At 34.8% G+C, this 17,519-nt stretch overlaps 4 protein-coding genes across 7 annotated transcripts; all 4 read left to right on the forward strand.

The window, feature by feature from the left end:
* Positions 1-1,680: 1,680 nt before the first annotated feature.
* On the forward strand, positions 1,681-6,205 carry LOC114408459 (glucose-1-phosphate adenylyltransferase large subunit 1-like). 4 transcript variants are annotated; one of them, XM_028371508.1, is made up of 15 exons: positions 1,681-1,900; positions 2,011-2,289; positions 2,380-2,502; positions 2,627-2,797; positions 2,962-3,054; positions 3,163-3,246; positions 3,341-3,396; positions 3,531-3,624; positions 4,058-4,243; positions 4,378-4,458; positions 4,948-5,034; positions 5,120-5,224; positions 5,308-5,414; positions 5,606-5,666; positions 5,750-6,205. In XM_028371508.1, exons 2-15 carry the CDS (start codon positions 2,080-2,082, stop codon positions 5,759-5,761), a joined length of 1,470 nt encoding a protein of 489 aa, XP_028227309.1. In that variant the 5' UTR covers positions 1,681-1,900; positions 2,011-2,079; the 3' UTR covers positions 5,762-6,205. The 4 variants fall into 4 exon arrangements, with proteins under 4 accessions (XP_028227309.1, XP_028227306.1, XP_028227308.1 ...); XM_028371505.1 differs by having other exon boundaries at positions 1,682-1,900; positions 5,762-6,205; XM_028371507.1 differs by having other exon boundaries at positions 1,682-1,900; positions 2,057-2,289; positions 5,762-6,205.
* A 1,187-nt stretch (positions 6,206-7,392) lies between these two features.
* Positions 7,393-8,308, forward strand: LOC114408276 (SNF1-related protein kinase regulatory subunit gamma-1-like). The gene is made up of 4 exons (XM_028371317.1): positions 7,393-7,500; positions 7,584-7,666; positions 7,781-7,908; positions 8,112-8,308. The coding sequence occupies exons 1-4, from the start codon at positions 7,393-7,395 to the stop codon at positions 8,306-8,308; spliced, it is 516 nt and encodes a 171-aa protein (XP_028227118.1).
* A 1,604-nt stretch (positions 8,309-9,912) lies between these two features.
* On the forward strand, positions 9,913-12,191 carry LOC114408461 (protein RER1B-like). The gene is made up of 4 exons (XM_028371510.1): positions 9,913-10,087; positions 10,316-10,691; positions 11,542-11,722; positions 11,817-12,191. The coding sequence occupies exons 2-4, from the start codon at positions 10,336-10,338 to the stop codon at positions 11,868-11,870; spliced, it is 591 nt and encodes a 196-aa protein (XP_028227311.1). The 5' UTR covers positions 9,913-10,087; positions 10,316-10,335; the 3' UTR covers positions 11,871-12,191.
* An 804-nt stretch (positions 12,192-12,995) lies between these two features.
* On the forward strand, positions 12,996-16,571 carry LOC114408463 (protein RER1B-like). Its single transcript, XM_028371511.1, has 4 exons — positions 12,996-13,150; positions 13,265-13,634; positions 15,886-16,066; positions 16,219-16,571. The coding sequence occupies exons 2-4, from the start codon at positions 13,285-13,287 to the stop codon at positions 16,270-16,272; spliced, it is 585 nt and encodes a 194-aa protein (XP_028227312.1). The 5' UTR covers positions 12,996-13,150; positions 13,265-13,284; the 3' UTR covers positions 16,273-16,571.
* Positions 16,572-17,519: the final 948 nt, after the last annotated feature.

The following is a 17,519-nucleotide window of genomic DNA, read 5'->3' on the forward strand; positions in this document are numbered from 1 at the left end:
TGGATTCTTCTCACCTCATTAGGTTCAGAAAGTGCAATTTTTTAGTTTGACATGAAATTAATTCTGCATTAGGGGTGGAAGTAAAATTTTAATTAAGGGGGTCAAGACACAAAATAAAAATTAAAAATGAAAATTTAAGTGTATAATATATATAAGAATTTTAAGATATAATATATATTTCTGAGTAAAAATAAACATATACCTGTATAAGTATAAAAGTAGCCTATAAGAGAAAGAAGATCAATAAAATATTATTAAGCGTATAAATTAATTTTTTTCATCTTAATCTTTCAGTTTATTAGAAGAAAAAGACTTTGACTATTCGAAATTCAGTAAATAAATAAATAAAATTTGAAAAAAAATATTTTTATCAAATAACCTATAAAAGAAAGAATAGATTAGATCAATAAAATATTATTGAGTGCGTAGATTAATATGCATGAAATTATTTAATTAATGATCTTGGGTTGAAAACTAAGTACGGAGTTAAGTTAAATGATTTTATTCAACTTTAGCACTATTGATTATTGTAAAAGATACACGTGATCTGTGTAGAATTGCCACCAAATCACCCCTCCCTGTGTCAATGTTGTTTCTGGTGAATTGACATAATGAATTCTACCTGTACGGAGTAGAGAATAACTATTTACCCAACAAGAATGATTATCTCATTAATTTTTGAAGTAGACGCAATAACGAATATATTATACATTCAGAAAAATTTCACCATATTATTCTCAAATCACAACAATAATTTGTTTTTTTTTTGCTTGATATAAAACCAATACTCTATACTTTTTAAGGTTAATTTAAACTTAAAGAGTATTTTTAAGATGCATGTACTTTAAGGAATAATAGAAACATGACAACATCATAAAAGAATGAAGAAACTGAATCATAACGTAGTTTGTTACGCCTTCCATTTGGTGGTTGATTTGGATACAATCTAGATTGGTTTGCTAAATGGTTTATAAGTTATGTAGACGTTTTTATTACTACTATTTTAGACAAATCAAATACACACCTTCACTTTATTCTATTCAAATAACATGATTTTTCCTAACATTTTTAAAAAAAATTACTTTTTAAATATAAACTAATTATTTTAGAAATAGTTTTATAAAAATCCACGCCAAAAAAATTAAGTTGTTTTTATAAATATAAACATCGGGCTTCAATCTTAAATTTATAAATGTACGAAATAATTTGACAGTTAAATGGAAATTGCTAGCATGGAAGTGTTTTTATCATTTATCAAACTCAACCAAACTGAACATCAGAATAATTATTAGTGACAAATTTTGCAGCATATGAAGTGGCTTGCATAGCTCCAAGGCTGGCGATCATATGTCAGATTAGAGCAGGCTCTCTTTGGTACTATGATACATTTCAAGCAAATAACAACCGTAAAAATTCACGCCAAAATTTTTGGAACGAATCTATATATTATTATTTTATTTCTTTTGATTTCATGTACGTACAGTGCCCGTAATTGACATGTCTTTGTTCCTTAATGCCTTTCCCACGTGGAACAGGCACCTAGAAACTTGGACTAAGTAGGGAATTGAGGGCCATGGACTATAGTGCCAAACCAACATCATTTTATATATATATATATATATATATATATATATGCTATTGTTTTCTATAGTTTTTGGAAATTAATACTTATCAAAACCATATAAGATTTTTCTCGTGAGGGGTCTGGCTCACAAGCCAATAAAGGCAACCTCTAGTACCTTCATCACCACTCGATCGCATTAAAAGTCTAATAATTGACCTTCAATAATCTTAAAAATAAAAAATCACTGTGTGATTGATTCTCCAGATTTCCACTTTATTGCACACTTATAACTTAATTAATTTAATCCTCTTCAGGTTCACCTTCCTTGGTGGCAGGGTAAGGCTTTTCTTTATGTTAATTAATAATTATTTACAGTTTCTCATGATCTTTGTGTAATGCACACTTCACTTCACGGTTTGTAACTGAAATTATTGAGGTCTTTGCAGTTTGCAAGAACTCTAAACATTTGATCCATCACCATCTTCTTAGCAGTGAGGTGAAGTGAGGTGACTGCAATGGCTTCTGCTTGTGTGACCTTGAAATCCAATACCCATTTAGCAAACTCTGAGAAGGGCTTTCTAGGAGAAAGAATAAAAGGTGGCTTCAACAACAGTGCCTTGGTAATGAATCAGTTGGCTATACGTTCTAGAAGCCACAAGAGGGTGAAACATGGTGTTGGTGTTGTATCTGCTGTTCTCACTTCAAACAATGCCAAAGAATCACTGGTAAGCTGAATTTCATTCTACTTCTTGGTCTTTTAACTTGGTGTGGTTGCATTTTTTTATTTATTTATTTGGTGTGGTTTTGAGTTTCAGACCTTGCAAGTGCCTTCCTTTTTAAGAAGAAGGGCTGATCCAAAAAATGTTATTTCCATCATATTGGGAGGAGGACCTGGGACACAACTCTTTCCTCTCACCAAACGTGCTGCCACACCTGCGGTTAGTGAATCATGGTTTTTGTCTGAAATCTGAATCCTAAGTTGTTGCTGTAGTTCCTGTGAAAATTTTCTAACAGTTCCATGTTGTTGTTGTTGTGATGGTGTGGCATGCATTGTGTTTTCAGGTTCCTGTGGGTGGATGCTACAGGCTTATAGACATCCCTATGAGCAACTGCCTCAACAGTGGCATCAACAAAATATTTGTGCTGACACAGTTCAACTCTGCATCCCTCAACCGTCACATTGCCCGCACCTATTTTGGAAATGGCATCAACTTTGGGGATGGGATTGTGGAGGTATGTGCATCACCATCACTGTGTGTGCCCCTTTGGTTACTGTGATTGATTGATAGGGAAATATAAACCACTTGAGAGGTTCTTGTTGACCACTTTCAAGTAAGTTTTTTTTTTTTTAATGATTCATGGTGATGACTAATTAAGCCAATCAAAACGTAAAACAGGTTCTGGCGGCTACTCAAACACCAGGAGAGGCTGGAAAGAATTGGTTCCAAGGAACTGCAGATGCTGTGAGGCAATTCACTTGGGTATTTGAGGTGGACATGCAATTTTTTTATATACTGCTTCACTTTTTTCTTTTTGTCTTTTTTGTTTGTCACTATCACTTTTTGAACTTCTCAATAAGTAATAGGGCATTGTTGTAGGATGCCAAGAATACAAATGTTGAGAATGTATTGATCTTGGCTGGAGATCATCTATATCGTATGGATTACATGGACCTTGTGCAGGTATATGGTGTAATATTGTTTTATAGAATGTATAATTTCTTCATTTCATTTTCAAAAAAAAAAAATCTGATTTATTTTGGTTACAAATGAACAGAGTCACGTTGATAGAAATGCTGATATTACAGTTTCATGTGCTGCTGTGGGTGACAGGTGTGTTCTCTAAGATTTGTTTCTTTTTGCTGCTGAGTCAATATTTATGCTTAATTTCTTTCTAGGGTGAGTGAATAGAAACAACTAACTTCCTGAAGACAAAATATTTACAAATTTAGTTGCCTGTTTTTCAGCCGTGCATCAGATTATGGATTGGTTAAAGTAGATGACAGAGGCCGCATCATTCAATTTTCTGAAAAACCAAATGGTGATGATCTGAAAGCAATGGTAACTCACAAGCTAATCTAATGATGCATCTTCTTTCTGTTTTCATGTTGTCTGGTAATTCTACTGTGGTTGTTCACTACCAGAAGGAAAAGGAAAAAAAAAATACCATTCTTAATTTCAAGAGTCTTTCCTTATCCTTCTAAGAGTGAACATCTTAGCACTATAGCATTTTTGCATCTTTAAATCTAGTATGACTAATAATACATCAAAGGATAACAAATATTTGATAAGCTTAGCATGTAAAAATATGAAGACGTAGATTTAGAAGGTACAAGTTATAAAGGCTGAATTTGCAAACTTCCCTACAAAAAAAAGCCCCAAATCCTTATGTTTCATCCTTTTCTTTTTGCCATAGTTATTTAAATTTTCTATAAAACTTGCTGCCACCATAATAATATGTTCATAATATATTTGTCTGTGTTATTCTCTGCAGCAAGCAGATACCTCTCTTCTTGGGTTGTCTCCCCAAGATGCATTGAAGTCACCATATATTGCATCTATGGGGGTTTATGTATTCAAGACAGATGTTTTACTCAATCTTCTGAAATGGAGATATCCTACCTCCAATGACTTCGGATCTGAAATCATCCCTGCAGCTGTGAGGGATCACGATGTCCAAGTAAGAGAAAATTCCATGAATGTATCGTTTTTCAAATGTTTTTATACACTTTAGAGGTTTATCTGCCATTTATTTAGAATTACACCTGTGACAGAGGTAACAATGCAAAGTTATGTGGTTGTTGTTTTTTGCAGTCGTATTTTTTTGAAGACTATTGGGAAGACATTGGAACGATAAAATCGTTTTACGATGCTAACTTGGCCCTTACTGAAGAGGTGGGTTCAATATAATGGTTTCCCCATTATGAGTGGAGGAACTATGCATTATTAACAAGTCACAAATACTAAAGATATACTACTAGCCCTTGTTTTCCATCCAGTGTTCAGTATTATAGGCCACTAGGAAATGGCAAATTGTACCATACTAAACCGGAGGAGGCATGAATCACTGTAGTGTTAGTTAATAAACAATTGTTCGATTTCAGCTTAAAACTAATCGGACACTAAATGAAATTGTCTGATAGATATATGAAATGTATCCCGAGAATTTAGACAGCCGAAATGGGACTTCCTAACAGTAATAGTACCTTTGTTATGGCACATGGCCCAGAGGCCTAATTAGTAGTTACAGTGAAACTCAGCTCAATTAGCTTTAGATTTTTTTATTTTTTTTTACAGAAAGCTGCAAGAATGTTGAAAATTGTCAATGTCATTTCTCAGTTGATTGAAACTAATACTTATCTGCTTTATGGCACTCTCTTGCAGAGTCACAAGTTTGAATTTTATGACCCCAAGATTCCCATTTACACATCTCCAGGATTCTTACCACCAACAAAGATTGACAAATGCCAGGTATGATAACATTGATAATAATTTATCTTATATGTTAGTAACTTCATGAAATGTCTTAGTCATTCTGTTTGGTTTTCTTTGGTAGATTGTGGATGCTATTATTTCCCATGGATGTTTCCTGCGAGAATGCACAGTCCAACACTCCATTGTGGGTGAACGTTCACGTTTGGATTATGGTGTTGAGCTCCTGGTAAACTACTAAACATTCTAGACCTCTGATGCTAAACCACTCCATTTATGATTCCTCCTCCTAATTAAAACCACCTTTTATAGGACACTGTAATGATGGGAGCAGACTATTACCAAACTGAATCTGAAATTGCTTCTCTGCTGGCAGAGGGGAAGGTCCCAATTGGTATTGGAAGGAATACCAAAATTAGGTAATTTTAACTCAGTTAACTGAAACTAGATTATTTAAATCATTTCATGGGTCTAGAAAGTTAAAAAGTAAATATAAATATTGAATGAGTATCACGATAAAGAATTAGCATTGTCACGTATCAACTCTATTTATTTATTGCCAACTGATAGTCATGAAATATTGTTACAAAATTTGTTATCTTTGTTGAAGAAACTGTATTATTGACAAGAATGCTAAGATCGGGAAAGATGTCATCATCGCAAACAAAGATGTAAGCAATGATCCTGTTTGATTAATGCCAGTATGTAAGACCTATCATAAGCACAACCTATTCATGTCTTACCAACTCATTAGCTTTCTCTGTAGGGCGTTCAAGAAGCAGATAGACCAGAAGATGGATTCTACATTCGATCAGGAATCACCATCATAATGGAGAAGGCAACCATAGAAGATGGCACTATCGTATAAATGGATAGCTCATTTCTGGGCTGATTATCCAAAGGCGCTGGAAGAGGAATGCTCCCATCTTTGGGGACAGAAGGGTATCTGTTTGCAATGCTGTGTTACAATGGAGGAAGCAGCACATCACCCCATTTGCTATATGTAAAATAGAAGGCTCCCCCACTACTCAATACATGTAAAAATAGAATGAATAAAACCATGAAAATCAAGATGCATGAGGAGTAAATAAATTAAAGGGCTGACCCTGAGCTAGCTACAAAGTTGCTTTACCCCCTTGTAAAAGACACTTTCTAAATTATTTGTATTACTAAGGTATCAGTGAATGGCTGAATTGATTCATTGGCATCATCTTTCTGTTTTCTGTTTGCTATTATACGTGAACTGAAGCCCCTACGTAATCTTAAATTTAACGAGCATGTGATGAAAATAGTGATAGGAAAAAATGACTTAGGATGCATGCATGGTAAATGGAAATGCCCAATGCCACGTGGCAAGATCAGGGTAAGTCACTACCAAGAGATTGACACGTGGGACTTGTGACTTTGTAGACAGGTCAAAGTCCTAAGTTGGCGGTGAGGGGCACAGGTGGTGAGTGTGAGGCATATGGAAAAGTTAATAGTCAAGCTAAAATTAAATGCATGGTGTTTAGCGAATCGGGAACAAGAAACAAAAACAATGCAATCTCGGAAAATTGCGGACGTGTTGAAGGTCTCGGAGGGTGGGTTAGAAGACAAGAAGCAAAAGAACCGCAGTTCTAGCCTCCACAAAGATGATAACCAAAACCAACACGTGCAGATTGATTCTGGCTTTGCCCTCCAACAATTTCTTGATCACATACCCATTATTTCAATAGCTGGCATAAAAAATTCACCTGGTACTTTTATTTATAGTTGTTGACAACTTTTTGTTTAAGAATCAGTATCAATATGCCCACATGATTCTTATATGATTCAATGCATGTCCTGTCCCTTCTATCCTAAGTTTTGGAATTGAAAGCTGGAGACAGTATAATGGATGCAATTCATATGTTGTACGAAAACGACATCTTTTCTGCAGCAATTGTGGATATGTCAGACATAAGGTTTTCAGATCGTTATATTGGTCTCATTGATTTTACAAGCATGGTTCTTTGGTGCCTTGAGGTATAACCCCCACTAAGTTACACCTTCTCACTAACTATGTGGATTTTCAAGGAATTTGATCAGATCAAGAATGATACCAGGTAAAGCCATCTCTTGAATATAGAACAATGGCTTTTTCTCCATCCTGGATCAGGTTCCTCAGATTGGGCAAACCAAGGTTTCTCGTGTTTTCTTTCTGTGACCTTTCTTTACTTGGTCATTCCTAACAAACCATGGCAAAAAAATTGTGTTTGAATTTTGCATTGATGTACGATATTAGGAATGAATCTCATCATAAAGCATGCTGCAAAACTGTCCAATTGAGCACATTTTTAATTTGAGTTACTACTACAATATTTCTAGGTTAGCGAGTCGGCTAAGTCATTCCTCTATGAACCATTTTTCCCAGTAAGCATGGATGACACGGTTTTGCATGCTTTGCTACTTCTCTCTAAGCATCGAGTGCACGTTTTGCCAGTCATACAGGAACCTGAAGCTGGATTTATCGGTTTTGCTACACAGGTATATGCTGAGTTAAGCACAAGTTTAGAATAATGGATTGAAGCACATGTATCTTCTTTTAATATGCTTAGTCTTTCTGCTAGAATGCAGTAGTCGAGCACCTTCTTCAATCAAGTGAACTAGAGTGGTTTGATAACATTGCAGATAAGAACTTATCAGATTTCCGGTATTCAACTCTCACATTCTTTAATGTACATACATGATACATCCATTTGCCACTTGTTCAAGTGAATTGGCAATCTTGTGTGTTGATTTTCACCCCTTTCTTATCCTTCCACAGATTTGAAAGCCAAGAAAATCCTAGTTGTGTATATGGGGACCAAACTGTTGCAAATGCATTAGATATGCTCTGGCAAAACCAAACTTGTCCGGTTGCTGTTGTAGATCGACAAACTAAGAAGCTCCTGGGTAATGTGAGGAACAGTGACGTTTATAATCTTGTAAAGATTAATGAGCTCCTAAGAAATAGAGCTTAAGTTCAAAACATGTCCTCTCTTTGCCTTTAGCCTTTTGAAAATAAGCCAACGGGCTAATGTAGGCTACAATATTAATGTAACCAATATGACAAAATTGCCTGTTTTTATGCCATAACAGGATTTTAACTGTGGAAGAATTCATTCACATAGAGACTGACAAAGTAGAAACTGAACGAGCCATTGAACATGACCATGGGGTTTTTCTCACAGCAGGAAGTCTCCGGCTTAAAAACAGCTTCATACCCAGAATGGACTTGCCCGTTGCAAACAAGGAAAATGAAACACTCAAGCAAACAATGGAGCATACAACTGAGACAGTTTCAGCTTTCTGATCAATACTAATGAGCAAGTTACAGGATTGCTCACACTGAGAGATATAATTCTACAGTTTGCAGTTTGCACCTCCAAATATGAATTCTAGCATTAATGGAGGTGGGTTTTTCGAATTTGTCTTAGAGCAAAGTGGATGTCAAGTGAAATATGGAGCTATTATTCATAATCATTGATCTTATATAGTAGTGTTTGAAGATTTTGGCTCATTAAGCTGTACTAATTCAAACCACTTTTGGGAAGATGCAGCATGATTGTATGACTCTAGAGAGACGTGAGAATGTAATTTATACAGTTTGCCTCACCTTGGCAAAAGATGACTCGCCATTTGTTAATAACTTAATATTGTTTCTGCATGACCTATTTCCAAGTTCTTGGTTCATTTCAAAATTTTGCTCAAGTCTTATGATTATATTCAATTTTTTCACTTTTGGCACTCTGAGAAAAATCTGGTCGGCCTAAATAATAGTCCCTTAATCCGTTTGCTTCTTTCTCCTTCTTCCAAAGAACAATTACCACACATAACAAATTTTTTGACTTTGCATCATTATTTGATAGAAGTATAAGATGAAGTCACAGATTAGATAGTAATGAAAAAGTTGAGCAAAATATAAGTAAAAAAAGGAAGTATAATCTGAACATTAAATGTTTGAGTTAAAATGTGGTGTCTGTTCACTTATATAAGCTATTCATAACTCATTGATGTAGATCTATAATGTTTACTGCCTTTATTCTCAACAATAACAGAGGAAACTAACTATGCAAGAACAACGAGTCAAGAACTATCCATTATCAAGAAAAAGAACAAAAAAGAAAAAAAGGGATAACATGAAAGGTGAATCCTATAGTACTTCATGCAAACATCATTACTGAATCCTCGAATATATATTGGGCTAGACACCTAGCTATATCATATAACAAACTCTTATTTCACATGTTCTTTCGTTAACATCACACCTTAAGAAGTTTTGCAATCAGCCACCAATATATATACTACGTACAGTATACTATTATAAATGGAATGTTAGCAGGAAAAGAAGTACTAACATAGTTGGAATGTCTTTTCCTATTGGGCTAGACACAGGAAGCCACATTGCAGGTGTAGGAAACAACTGCCAGAAAAACAACAAAGGCAGGTCAATCACATCCATTCTCTATTGGGCTTGTCAAGAGCATTTCAACAACCTTTCTCAAATTTATTGGCACCTTGCAAAAACAAAGACAAGATTATTATTATTTGTTGTTACTATAATATGATCTGAAATATCTATTTGTTGATCACTAATGTTCATTAGAGTACTTGATTAGTCACATGTACTAAGATTTCTCTTTTTAATTATTTTTTTATTCACAAAATTTAAGTATAAAGTTTTATAATTATTTTTTCATTCACAAAATTTAAGTATAAAGTTTTACGTAAGGAGAGTAAATCCAATTTTGTTTATGTAGATCAAATTCAGCTTCAATTGGAATATACTGGTAAGACAAGATTATTATGAAAAAAATATAGTTTTCATAAGAAAAAAGTTATAGCAATTTATTTGGAGGCCATGAGAAATTTTAACCCACCATCACTTAAAATCTAATTAATTTTGTTTTTAGTTTTAATCTAGCCTGGGAAGGGTATAGATGGTGAGGCTGAGCTGAACGCAGTAAGCACTAAGGAGTAGCGAGTATTGGCTGATACTTGCACCCTCTTAACAATAACATGAGACAGAGAAAGGGTTGACGGAAAGGAAAACCAAATCAAACCCAACCCACCTTGTCCGATCTGCCACCAGGTCAGCTCCCATTCTTTCATCATTTCATTTCATTTTCAATTTTCTTTCTCCTTCTCCCCTTTCCCACCGTCTTAGGGTTTCTTCTTTCCAGAATCTCATTTCCCCGATAAATAAAATTATTGCTACAATAATAATAACAATACCCGGCCTTTTTGTTTTGTTGCGATTTCAATCTTAAAACTTCAGAACCCTAATCTTAGGCTGTTACTTGTTTGTCGGTGGCATCAGGTGTGGTTGTTGTGATTTGAATGGAGGCAAGTGGAGGTGGCGGTGGCGGTGCTTCACCGTCTGCACCAGTGAAGCAATATCTGCACGATTTCTCGAAGCTGTTTCAGTACTATCTGGATAAATCCACTCCACATTCCACGTACAGATGGATTGGGACTTTTGTGATAGCATCCATCTACGTTTTACGCGTTGTTTATGTGCAGGGGTTTTACATTGTCTCTTATGGCCTCGGAATCTACCTTCTGAATCTCTTGATTGGTTTTCTCTCCCCTTTGGTCGATCCAGAGCTCGATCCCTCCGATTCCCCTTTGCTTCCCACCAAAGGCTCCGATGAGTTCAAACCCTTCATTCGCCGCCTCCCCGAGTTCAAGTTCTGGTAATTTCCATTTCTATTCCTTAATTTTAAGTTCTGTTCATTCAGTATTCTTTTGCATGACTGCAATTATAATAATTACTATAGTCTTGTTTGGATAAACCTTTTCATAAGCATTTACAAGAAGATAAGATAAAATGATTCAGTCTCTGATTGATAAACTGTTAAAATGATCTGAGTTTCTCTTAAGTTGGTTTATAGAAATTCTCTCATATAGGCCTTGATTAATTTTTAATATTTAATCATGTTAATATGTAAAAAATAGAAAAACGTGTATTAAATGGTGAGATTTTTAAATTGCACGCTCTCTAGTTTTTCTCAAGTGGAGACTGAGGATCCGTGCTCCTTATTTAGCTTCTCTAAAAGCTGATTTTAACTTTTGCATAATCTAATTCTAACTAATAGGAGTGTAAACACTTGTATGTAGGAGAAGAAAATAGGAAGGCAAAATGAATTGAGCTTCTCCTATGAATTAAAATCAACTTATGCATCTCAGCTTGTGGAGAAATTAAATGCAAGAGTTTCTATATAAGCTAAATGTGTATAAGTTGATTTTAACTTGTGAGAAAAACTCAAATCGTTTCTATATAAGCTAAGTGTATAAGTTGATTTAAACAAGTGTTTATAAGTTTATTCAAATATGGCTTAATTCATTTTACCCTTTGTTTTCTCCTCTTATAAGTGTTTGTTAAGATTTTTAGTCAAATAGGACCTTAAGCTTCTCCTATAAATTAAAATCATCCTATGTAATGAGTAGTGATTTTCAGTGGTGTGAGTTTCACTTGTATGTGCAATTTATTTATTTAAAGTGGCTGCTGCTATTAATGTGCGTGAATTCTTGTAATGGGCGCAGGTATTCTTTCACGAAGGCTCTCTGCATAGCATTTGTGATGACTTTTTTTTCCCTGTTTGATGTTCCTGTCTTTTGGCCTATATTACTCTGTTACTGGTTTGTTCTCTTTGTCCTTACAATGAGACGCCAAGTTGCACACATGATGAAATACAAATATATCCCCTTCAACTTGGGGAAGCAGGTTGATTTTCTTATGCTTAAATTTCCCTTCCATCATATACCTTGGATTTACTTTCTGCCTGAAATATAACACTGTTTCTTTTAATATTTGGCAGAAGTATAGCGGTAAGAAATCTTCTGCAAGTAGCAGTGGCTCTCGTGCAGACTGAAACTTGCTTCTCACGATTCAAAGATCTACTTAGTTAGGTTTTGTGAACATTCAGGGTAGTTAATTCCCCCCCTTTCTATGAAAGAATTTGTATTCATGGTATTATGGATGCCAGTATGCATTATGCAGTTACAGAAAATCTTAATGTCCACTCGTTTTATTATACATGAAGAATTGGTGATTGATAGTGAATCTCATTGTCGGTACACATGTTATTGATTGGATTTTTCTTGTAAATCTCAGCTTGTATTGTGAATTTGTGATGCTGTAATTTTTCCTTGCCCGGTAGCTTCTATCTCAATATTAAGGCAAAGTTTATCTATCGCTTTCGCTCTCTGTCTGCCTCAACTACATCGTTCAGATTAGGTAGGGTTTTGAACATCATCACCGAAAGTTGAGAGATCGGATAGGTTCAGGCTTAGCTCTTAAAGTAAGTCAAATTTTGGGCCCATTTCTTAGGATGCTGTTGATAGCAGATGTGTTTCTAAGCTTTTCAGACTTCAGATAGTGTCCATTTGGTTTGTGAGTATTGGACGTTTTGCATATACCAATCAGTTATTTTTTCACAGGGACTTGTGCAAATGACGGTGGGTGTCGCTATTTTAAGCGAAAGAAGAACTTGAACCATTTAATAAACGAGAGCAATTTTTTTTAATTATTCTATTTCTACTTGCTAAAAGGCTGATCAAACTCGCCACTAAACATACTAGTCCAAGTTTAAAGTTAAAAATTTTGTTTAACAAGTCATGCAAGTAATAATTTGCACATTTTAAATTAATAATTTGCAAAAAAAATAAAATCCTTAATGCAAGTATTTCTTACATTTTAAAATAAGTGTTGTTTTAGTAAATTCCTCCATGGAGTGGATTGCTTGGTTTTGGTGGGATGATATAATTATTTGGAAAAATCATGATTATTTAGAAACAAAAGAGTTATTTAAATATTGGAAAATGAGAAGAAGAAAAAATAGCGAGACTCGTATTGTATGGGTAAAATATAAGAAATAAATATGCATGAAGATGCTTTATTGTGTAAATGTGAAACGCCGTACAAAGTTGGACAGAGAAGGAAAGGCTTTGATACAATCGATCTATCGGCTGGTTTGGGCATAAGAAAGCTGGAGGCAAAATCATGATGATGTATTGGGCCTGTAAAGCCCATTTGAGCGAAGCTTTCTGAATTTGACGGAAATAATAATAAAATAAAATAAAAGCGAACCCCGAGCATGTATTGTAGATTGTAGATCCATCCGCATCCGCTAGCTCGCGCAGGCACCAGCAGGTCAGCTCCAAGGGTTTCTTTTGTTCTTTTCTCCTTATCCATCCAGATCCCTTACCAATAATATCCTATTGTTTTGCTTTGTTCGGAAACAAAACCCTAATTTTGGGATCACAGGTGAGGTTATTGTGATTTGAATGGAGGGAAGTGGAGGTGGCGGTGCTTCACCGTCTGCACCGTTGAAGCAATACTTACAGGAATTCTCGAAGCTGTTTCAGTACTATCTGGATAAATCCACTCCCCATCCCCCCTACAGGTGGATTGGGACTTTCGTCATTGCATCCATCTACGTTTTGCGTGTTGTTTATGTGCAGGGGTTTTACATTGTCTCTTATGGCCTCGGAATCTACCTCCTCAATCTCTTGATTGGCTTTCTCTCCCCTTTGGTTGATCCAGAACTCGATCCCTCCAACGCCCCTATGCTTCCTACCAAAGGCTCCGATGAGTTCAAACCCTTCATTCGCCGCCTCCCTGAGTTCAAGTTCTGGTAATTTCCATTTCTATTCCTCAATTTTAAATTCTTTTGTATGACTGCAATTATAATGACATCATAAACGATAATTAATGACTATATAGTCCCCTTTGGATAAACCTCTTCATAAGCGTTTACAGGAAGAGGAGATACAATGATTGAGACTCTGGTTGGATAAACTGTTAAAATGAATGCAGTTTCTCCCATTAGTTAAAATTATCTTATTCATAAGCTGATTTATAGTAATTCTCTCATATAGGGGAAATAAAATTTCTCCACTTTTGGAAAAACTGGATACGATCTTAGCACTTGATTAATTTTAATATTTAATCATATCATATTAATATATAAAAAATAGAAAGTATGTATTGAATGGCAAGATTTGTAAATTGCTCACTCTCCAGTTGAGAAAAACTGGAGAGGATACGTGCACTGTTGTTAATAGCAGACGGCCGAAAGCCCAAAATCCACCATATGAAGCCATGGTGGACCAATATATATGGGTTTTTCTGTGTGTATAAACAGTAGATATAAATTTAACAGCAGATATAGATACTAAAAAACAGTAGATACCAATGACAATGGATTGCATTCCTAGCAAACATTACAAATTTTATGAGTTCACAATAACCAATGCCTAACAAAGAGTCTCTAATCCTCTTCCTCAACCCCAACATAATCCTCTTCATTGTTATCATCAAGTAGTGAAGCATATCCCTCTCCCTCTTCCTCATCGGACTCCTCAAAATTAATCATGACCTCTTCTTTGGATTCCACATCCTCCAAACTCCACATCCTTGTCATTTTCTTGGACTGCTACTTGCTTCTTTTTTGAAGATGCACCCACTGCCTGTGTTTTTAGATGTTTGGGCAACAATGAGAGTAACACTACCACTTGTTGGTTCCTTTCTTTTCTTTGTTTTGCACCTAATATATATTCTAGGCTCTCCAACTCCCGAAGCCTCATGCGTAGTTGCCCAATTTAGTGCATCATCATCTTCAAATACCAACTCATTACCAGCACCATTATCATGATCATCCATCTCTCCCACTAACCATTCGCAACATCAATCACATTGAGAGAAATTGAATCAATTTAATTTCTAGCATTATATCTTTGTTTGAGTTGTTGGCTGTATTTGACAAACACCAAATCATGCAACTTCTTGTGCTCAAGCCTATTTCTTTTTTGGAATGAACATGCATCATAAATAAAATTTGCTCAAAATCTCATATACTCTCCAAATAAAACTTGACTATGAAAATAAAATAAAAGGCATAGTTATGAGCCTTAAGGCAATTACTTGCTCAAGTACACTCCAATTTCCTTCATATCCTGAAGCACTGCAGGAAGGTCAGGCTCAAAATTCTGATAGCTAGCCTTTGCAAATTTGGAGCTTGGGGCCCATACATTCGCCACCAATAAGCTACAAAACCAAGAGCGTCACTTCGAATTCTGAATTGTAACATTAAAATTTTTCAAAAAATCTGTTATTAGTAGTTTCTTTCTAGGATAATGGGTTTTCCTTTGTGTCATGGCAAATTCAGAACTGAAGTGTTTAGCTCCAATCTTGTAAAGATACAACTAAGATAGAATCTTCTGTTGCCCAACAGATTGTGGAACCAACTTTCTAATGCAATGATACAATCTAATTCCAAATCCATGTTAAAGTGCTTCACTTTGTGGATGGTGTAAAGCCATGGCCAGTTTCTTTTCATCATCCACAAAGTGAAGCACTCTAACAACTGGAGCCATAACTTTAACAAGCGAAGAGTTGCACTAGATAGAGCCTTTTCTATTGGGGTTCTCTTAACGGTTTAAAACCCTTTATAACTGCTATTTAATAACACTGGATTGGTGCTCAGGATAAGAAATTTGGAAGGCAAAATGAATTGAGCTTCTCTTATAAACTAAAATCAACTTATGCATCTCAACTTTTGGGGAAATTAAATGCAAGACTTTCTATAAAATTAAGTTTATAATTTGACTTCAACTTGTGGGAGCAACTCAAATTATTTTACCTTTTCATTTCTTCTTTTAATGGAGAAGTTTATCCAAACATGGCTTAACTCATTTTACCCTTTATTTTCTCCTCTTTATAGTGTTTATTGATATTTTTAGTCAAACAAGGCCTTAAACTTCTCCCAGAAATTAAAATCAACTTAAACTTATGTAGTGAGTAGTGATTTTCAGTGGTGAGTTCACTTGTATGTATTTGAAGTGGTTGCTGCTATTCATGCGCGTGAATTTTTGTGATGAGCGCAGGTATTCTTTCACCAAGGCTCTCTGCATAGCGTTTGTGATGACCTTTTTTTCCATGTTTGATGTTCCTGTCTTTTGGCCTATACTACTCTGTTACTGGGTTGTTCTCTTTGTCCTTACAATGAGGCGCCAAGTTGCACACATGATGAAATACAAATATATCCCCTTCAACTTGGGGAAGCAGGTTTGTTTTCTTATGCTTAAATTGCCATTCTATCATTTATTTTTTGCAACTATTATTTCTTTGTACCTTGAATCCCCCACAAGTAAGATTTGCTTCGTTTTTGTGTCCTTACTGCCTGAAATATAACGCACTATTTCTTTTAATATTGGCAGAAGTATAGCGGTAAGAAGTCTTCTGCAAGTAGCAGTGGCTCTCGTGCAGACTGAAACTTGATTCTTATGATTTGAAGATCTACTAAGTTAGGTTTTGTGAACATTCAGGCTAGTTAATTTTCCCCCTTTTTTAATGAAAGAAATTGTATTCTGGGCATTATGGATGCCAGTATGCACTATACATTATGCAGTTACAGAAATACGTGCTAATATTGGTAGTGAGTTTCATTGTCGGTACACATGTATTGATTGGATTTCCTTGTAAATCTCAGCTTGTATTGTGCATTTGTGATGCTGTAATTTTTCCATGCCTGGTGGCTTCTACTTCAATATTAAGGCAAAGTTCATCTATCGCTTTCTGTCTGCCTCTGCTACATCGTTCAGATTAGATAGGGTTTTGAACACCATCAGCGAAAGTTGAGAGATTGGATCGGTTCAGGTTTCGTTTATTTTGGGCCCGTTGCTTAGGATGCTGTTGATAGCCAATAATATTCTTCTAAGCTGTTAGGCATTGTCCATTTGATTTGAGTATTGGTCGTTTTGCATATACCGATCGGTTTACACAGGTACTTGTGCCGTTTCACAAATGAGAGTTATCTTTTAATTATTCGCTACTAAACATACCATATTGTTTTGGAGAGCTGCCACTAATTACCAAATAAGTTGAACTTTTTTGTTTAAATAAGTCTAGTTTTAAGTTGACTTTAATAATTTGCAAAATAAAAGAAATCCTTTACTATGTGCTATTTTACAGTATCAAGAAGTATTTTTCTCTAAAAAGATAATTATTTCTTTAATTTAAGAGATGAAATACTAAGAAAATAAAATACCAAGATGATAACTTAATTTCATGGTTTTTATTATTTTAGGAAAACGTATTAGCTTGCTTAGTCTTTATGAAACACTTTAATGGATGGTGTTACTAAGTTATAAAATTTTAAAAAAGATTTAAATGTTTTTAAGGGACGAAAGAATAAATTTTGAAATTAAAGAGACTAAAAAAAAGTTTAAATTTGGGGGTCCACAAATAAAAGTAACCCAAAATTGAAAGACAAAAAACATATAAATCTTTAATTAATATCTATGTATAGGACACTAGTTAAAAAGTCTTAAGAAGTAAAAAGAGTACGAAAATGTATATTAATATATTTCTATTTTTTATGTTTTAAATATCCCTTCAGGCATTTATTAAAATAATATTTTATTTATTATATTTATCTAAATAATTAATATTTTATTTATCATTAACATATTTTTAAAGAGTCCTTTTAAATAAGTAATCATCAGCTTCCTTCATTAAT

The sequence above is a fragment of the Glycine soja genome, chromosome 4 (genome assembly GCF_004193775.1).
Source record: "Glycine soja cultivar W05 chromosome 4, ASM419377v2, whole genome shotgun sequence".
NCBI lineage: Eukaryota > Viridiplantae > Streptophyta > Magnoliopsida > Fabales > Fabaceae > Glycine > Glycine soja.

Coding starts and splice junctions, on each gene's coding strand:
- LOC114408459 (XM_028371505.1), top strand. CDS start 2,080: ATGGCTTCTGCTTGTGTGACCTTGAAATCCAATACCCATTTAGCAAAC. Junction 5,035..5,119: donor CAAAGATTGACAAATGCCAG/GTATGATAACAT, acceptor TTTCTTTGGTAG/ATTGTGGATGCTATTATTTC. Junction 5,667..5,761: donor TCATCATCGCAAACAAAGAT/GTAAGCAATGAT, acceptor CTTTCTCTGTAG/GGCGTTCAAGAAGCAGATAG.
- LOC114408276 (XM_028371317.1), top strand. CDS start 7,393: ATGGATGACACGGTTTTGCATGCTTTGCTACTTCTCTCTAAGCATCGA. Junction 7,501..7,583: donor TTATCGGTTTTGCTACACAG/GTATATGCTGAG, acceptor TCTTTCTGCTAG/AATGCAGTAGTCGAGCACCT. Junction 7,667..7,780: donor AAGAACTTATCAGATTTCCG/GTATTCAACTCT, acceptor ATCCTTCCACAG/ATTTGAAAGCCAAGAAAATC.
- LOC114408461 (XM_028371510.1), top strand. CDS start 10,336: ATGGAGGCAAGTGGAGGTGGCGGTGGCGGTGCTTCACCGTCTGCACCA. Junction 10,692..11,541: donor CTCCCCGAGTTCAAGTTCTG/GTAATTTCCATT, acceptor TAATGGGCGCAG/GTATTCTTTCACGAAGGCTC. Junction 11,723..11,816: donor CCTTCAACTTGGGGAAGCAG/GTTGATTTTCTT, acceptor AATATTTGGCAG/AAGTATAGCGGTAAGAAATC.
- LOC114408463 (XM_028371511.1), top strand. CDS start 13,285: ATGGAGGGAAGTGGAGGTGGCGGTGCTTCACCGTCTGCACCGTTGAAG. Junction 13,635..15,885: donor CTCCCTGAGTTCAAGTTCTG/GTAATTTCCATT, acceptor TGATGAGCGCAG/GTATTCTTTCACCAAGGCTC. Junction 16,067..16,218: donor CCTTCAACTTGGGGAAGCAG/GTTTGTTTTCTT, acceptor TAATATTGGCAG/AAGTATAGCGGTAAGAAGTC.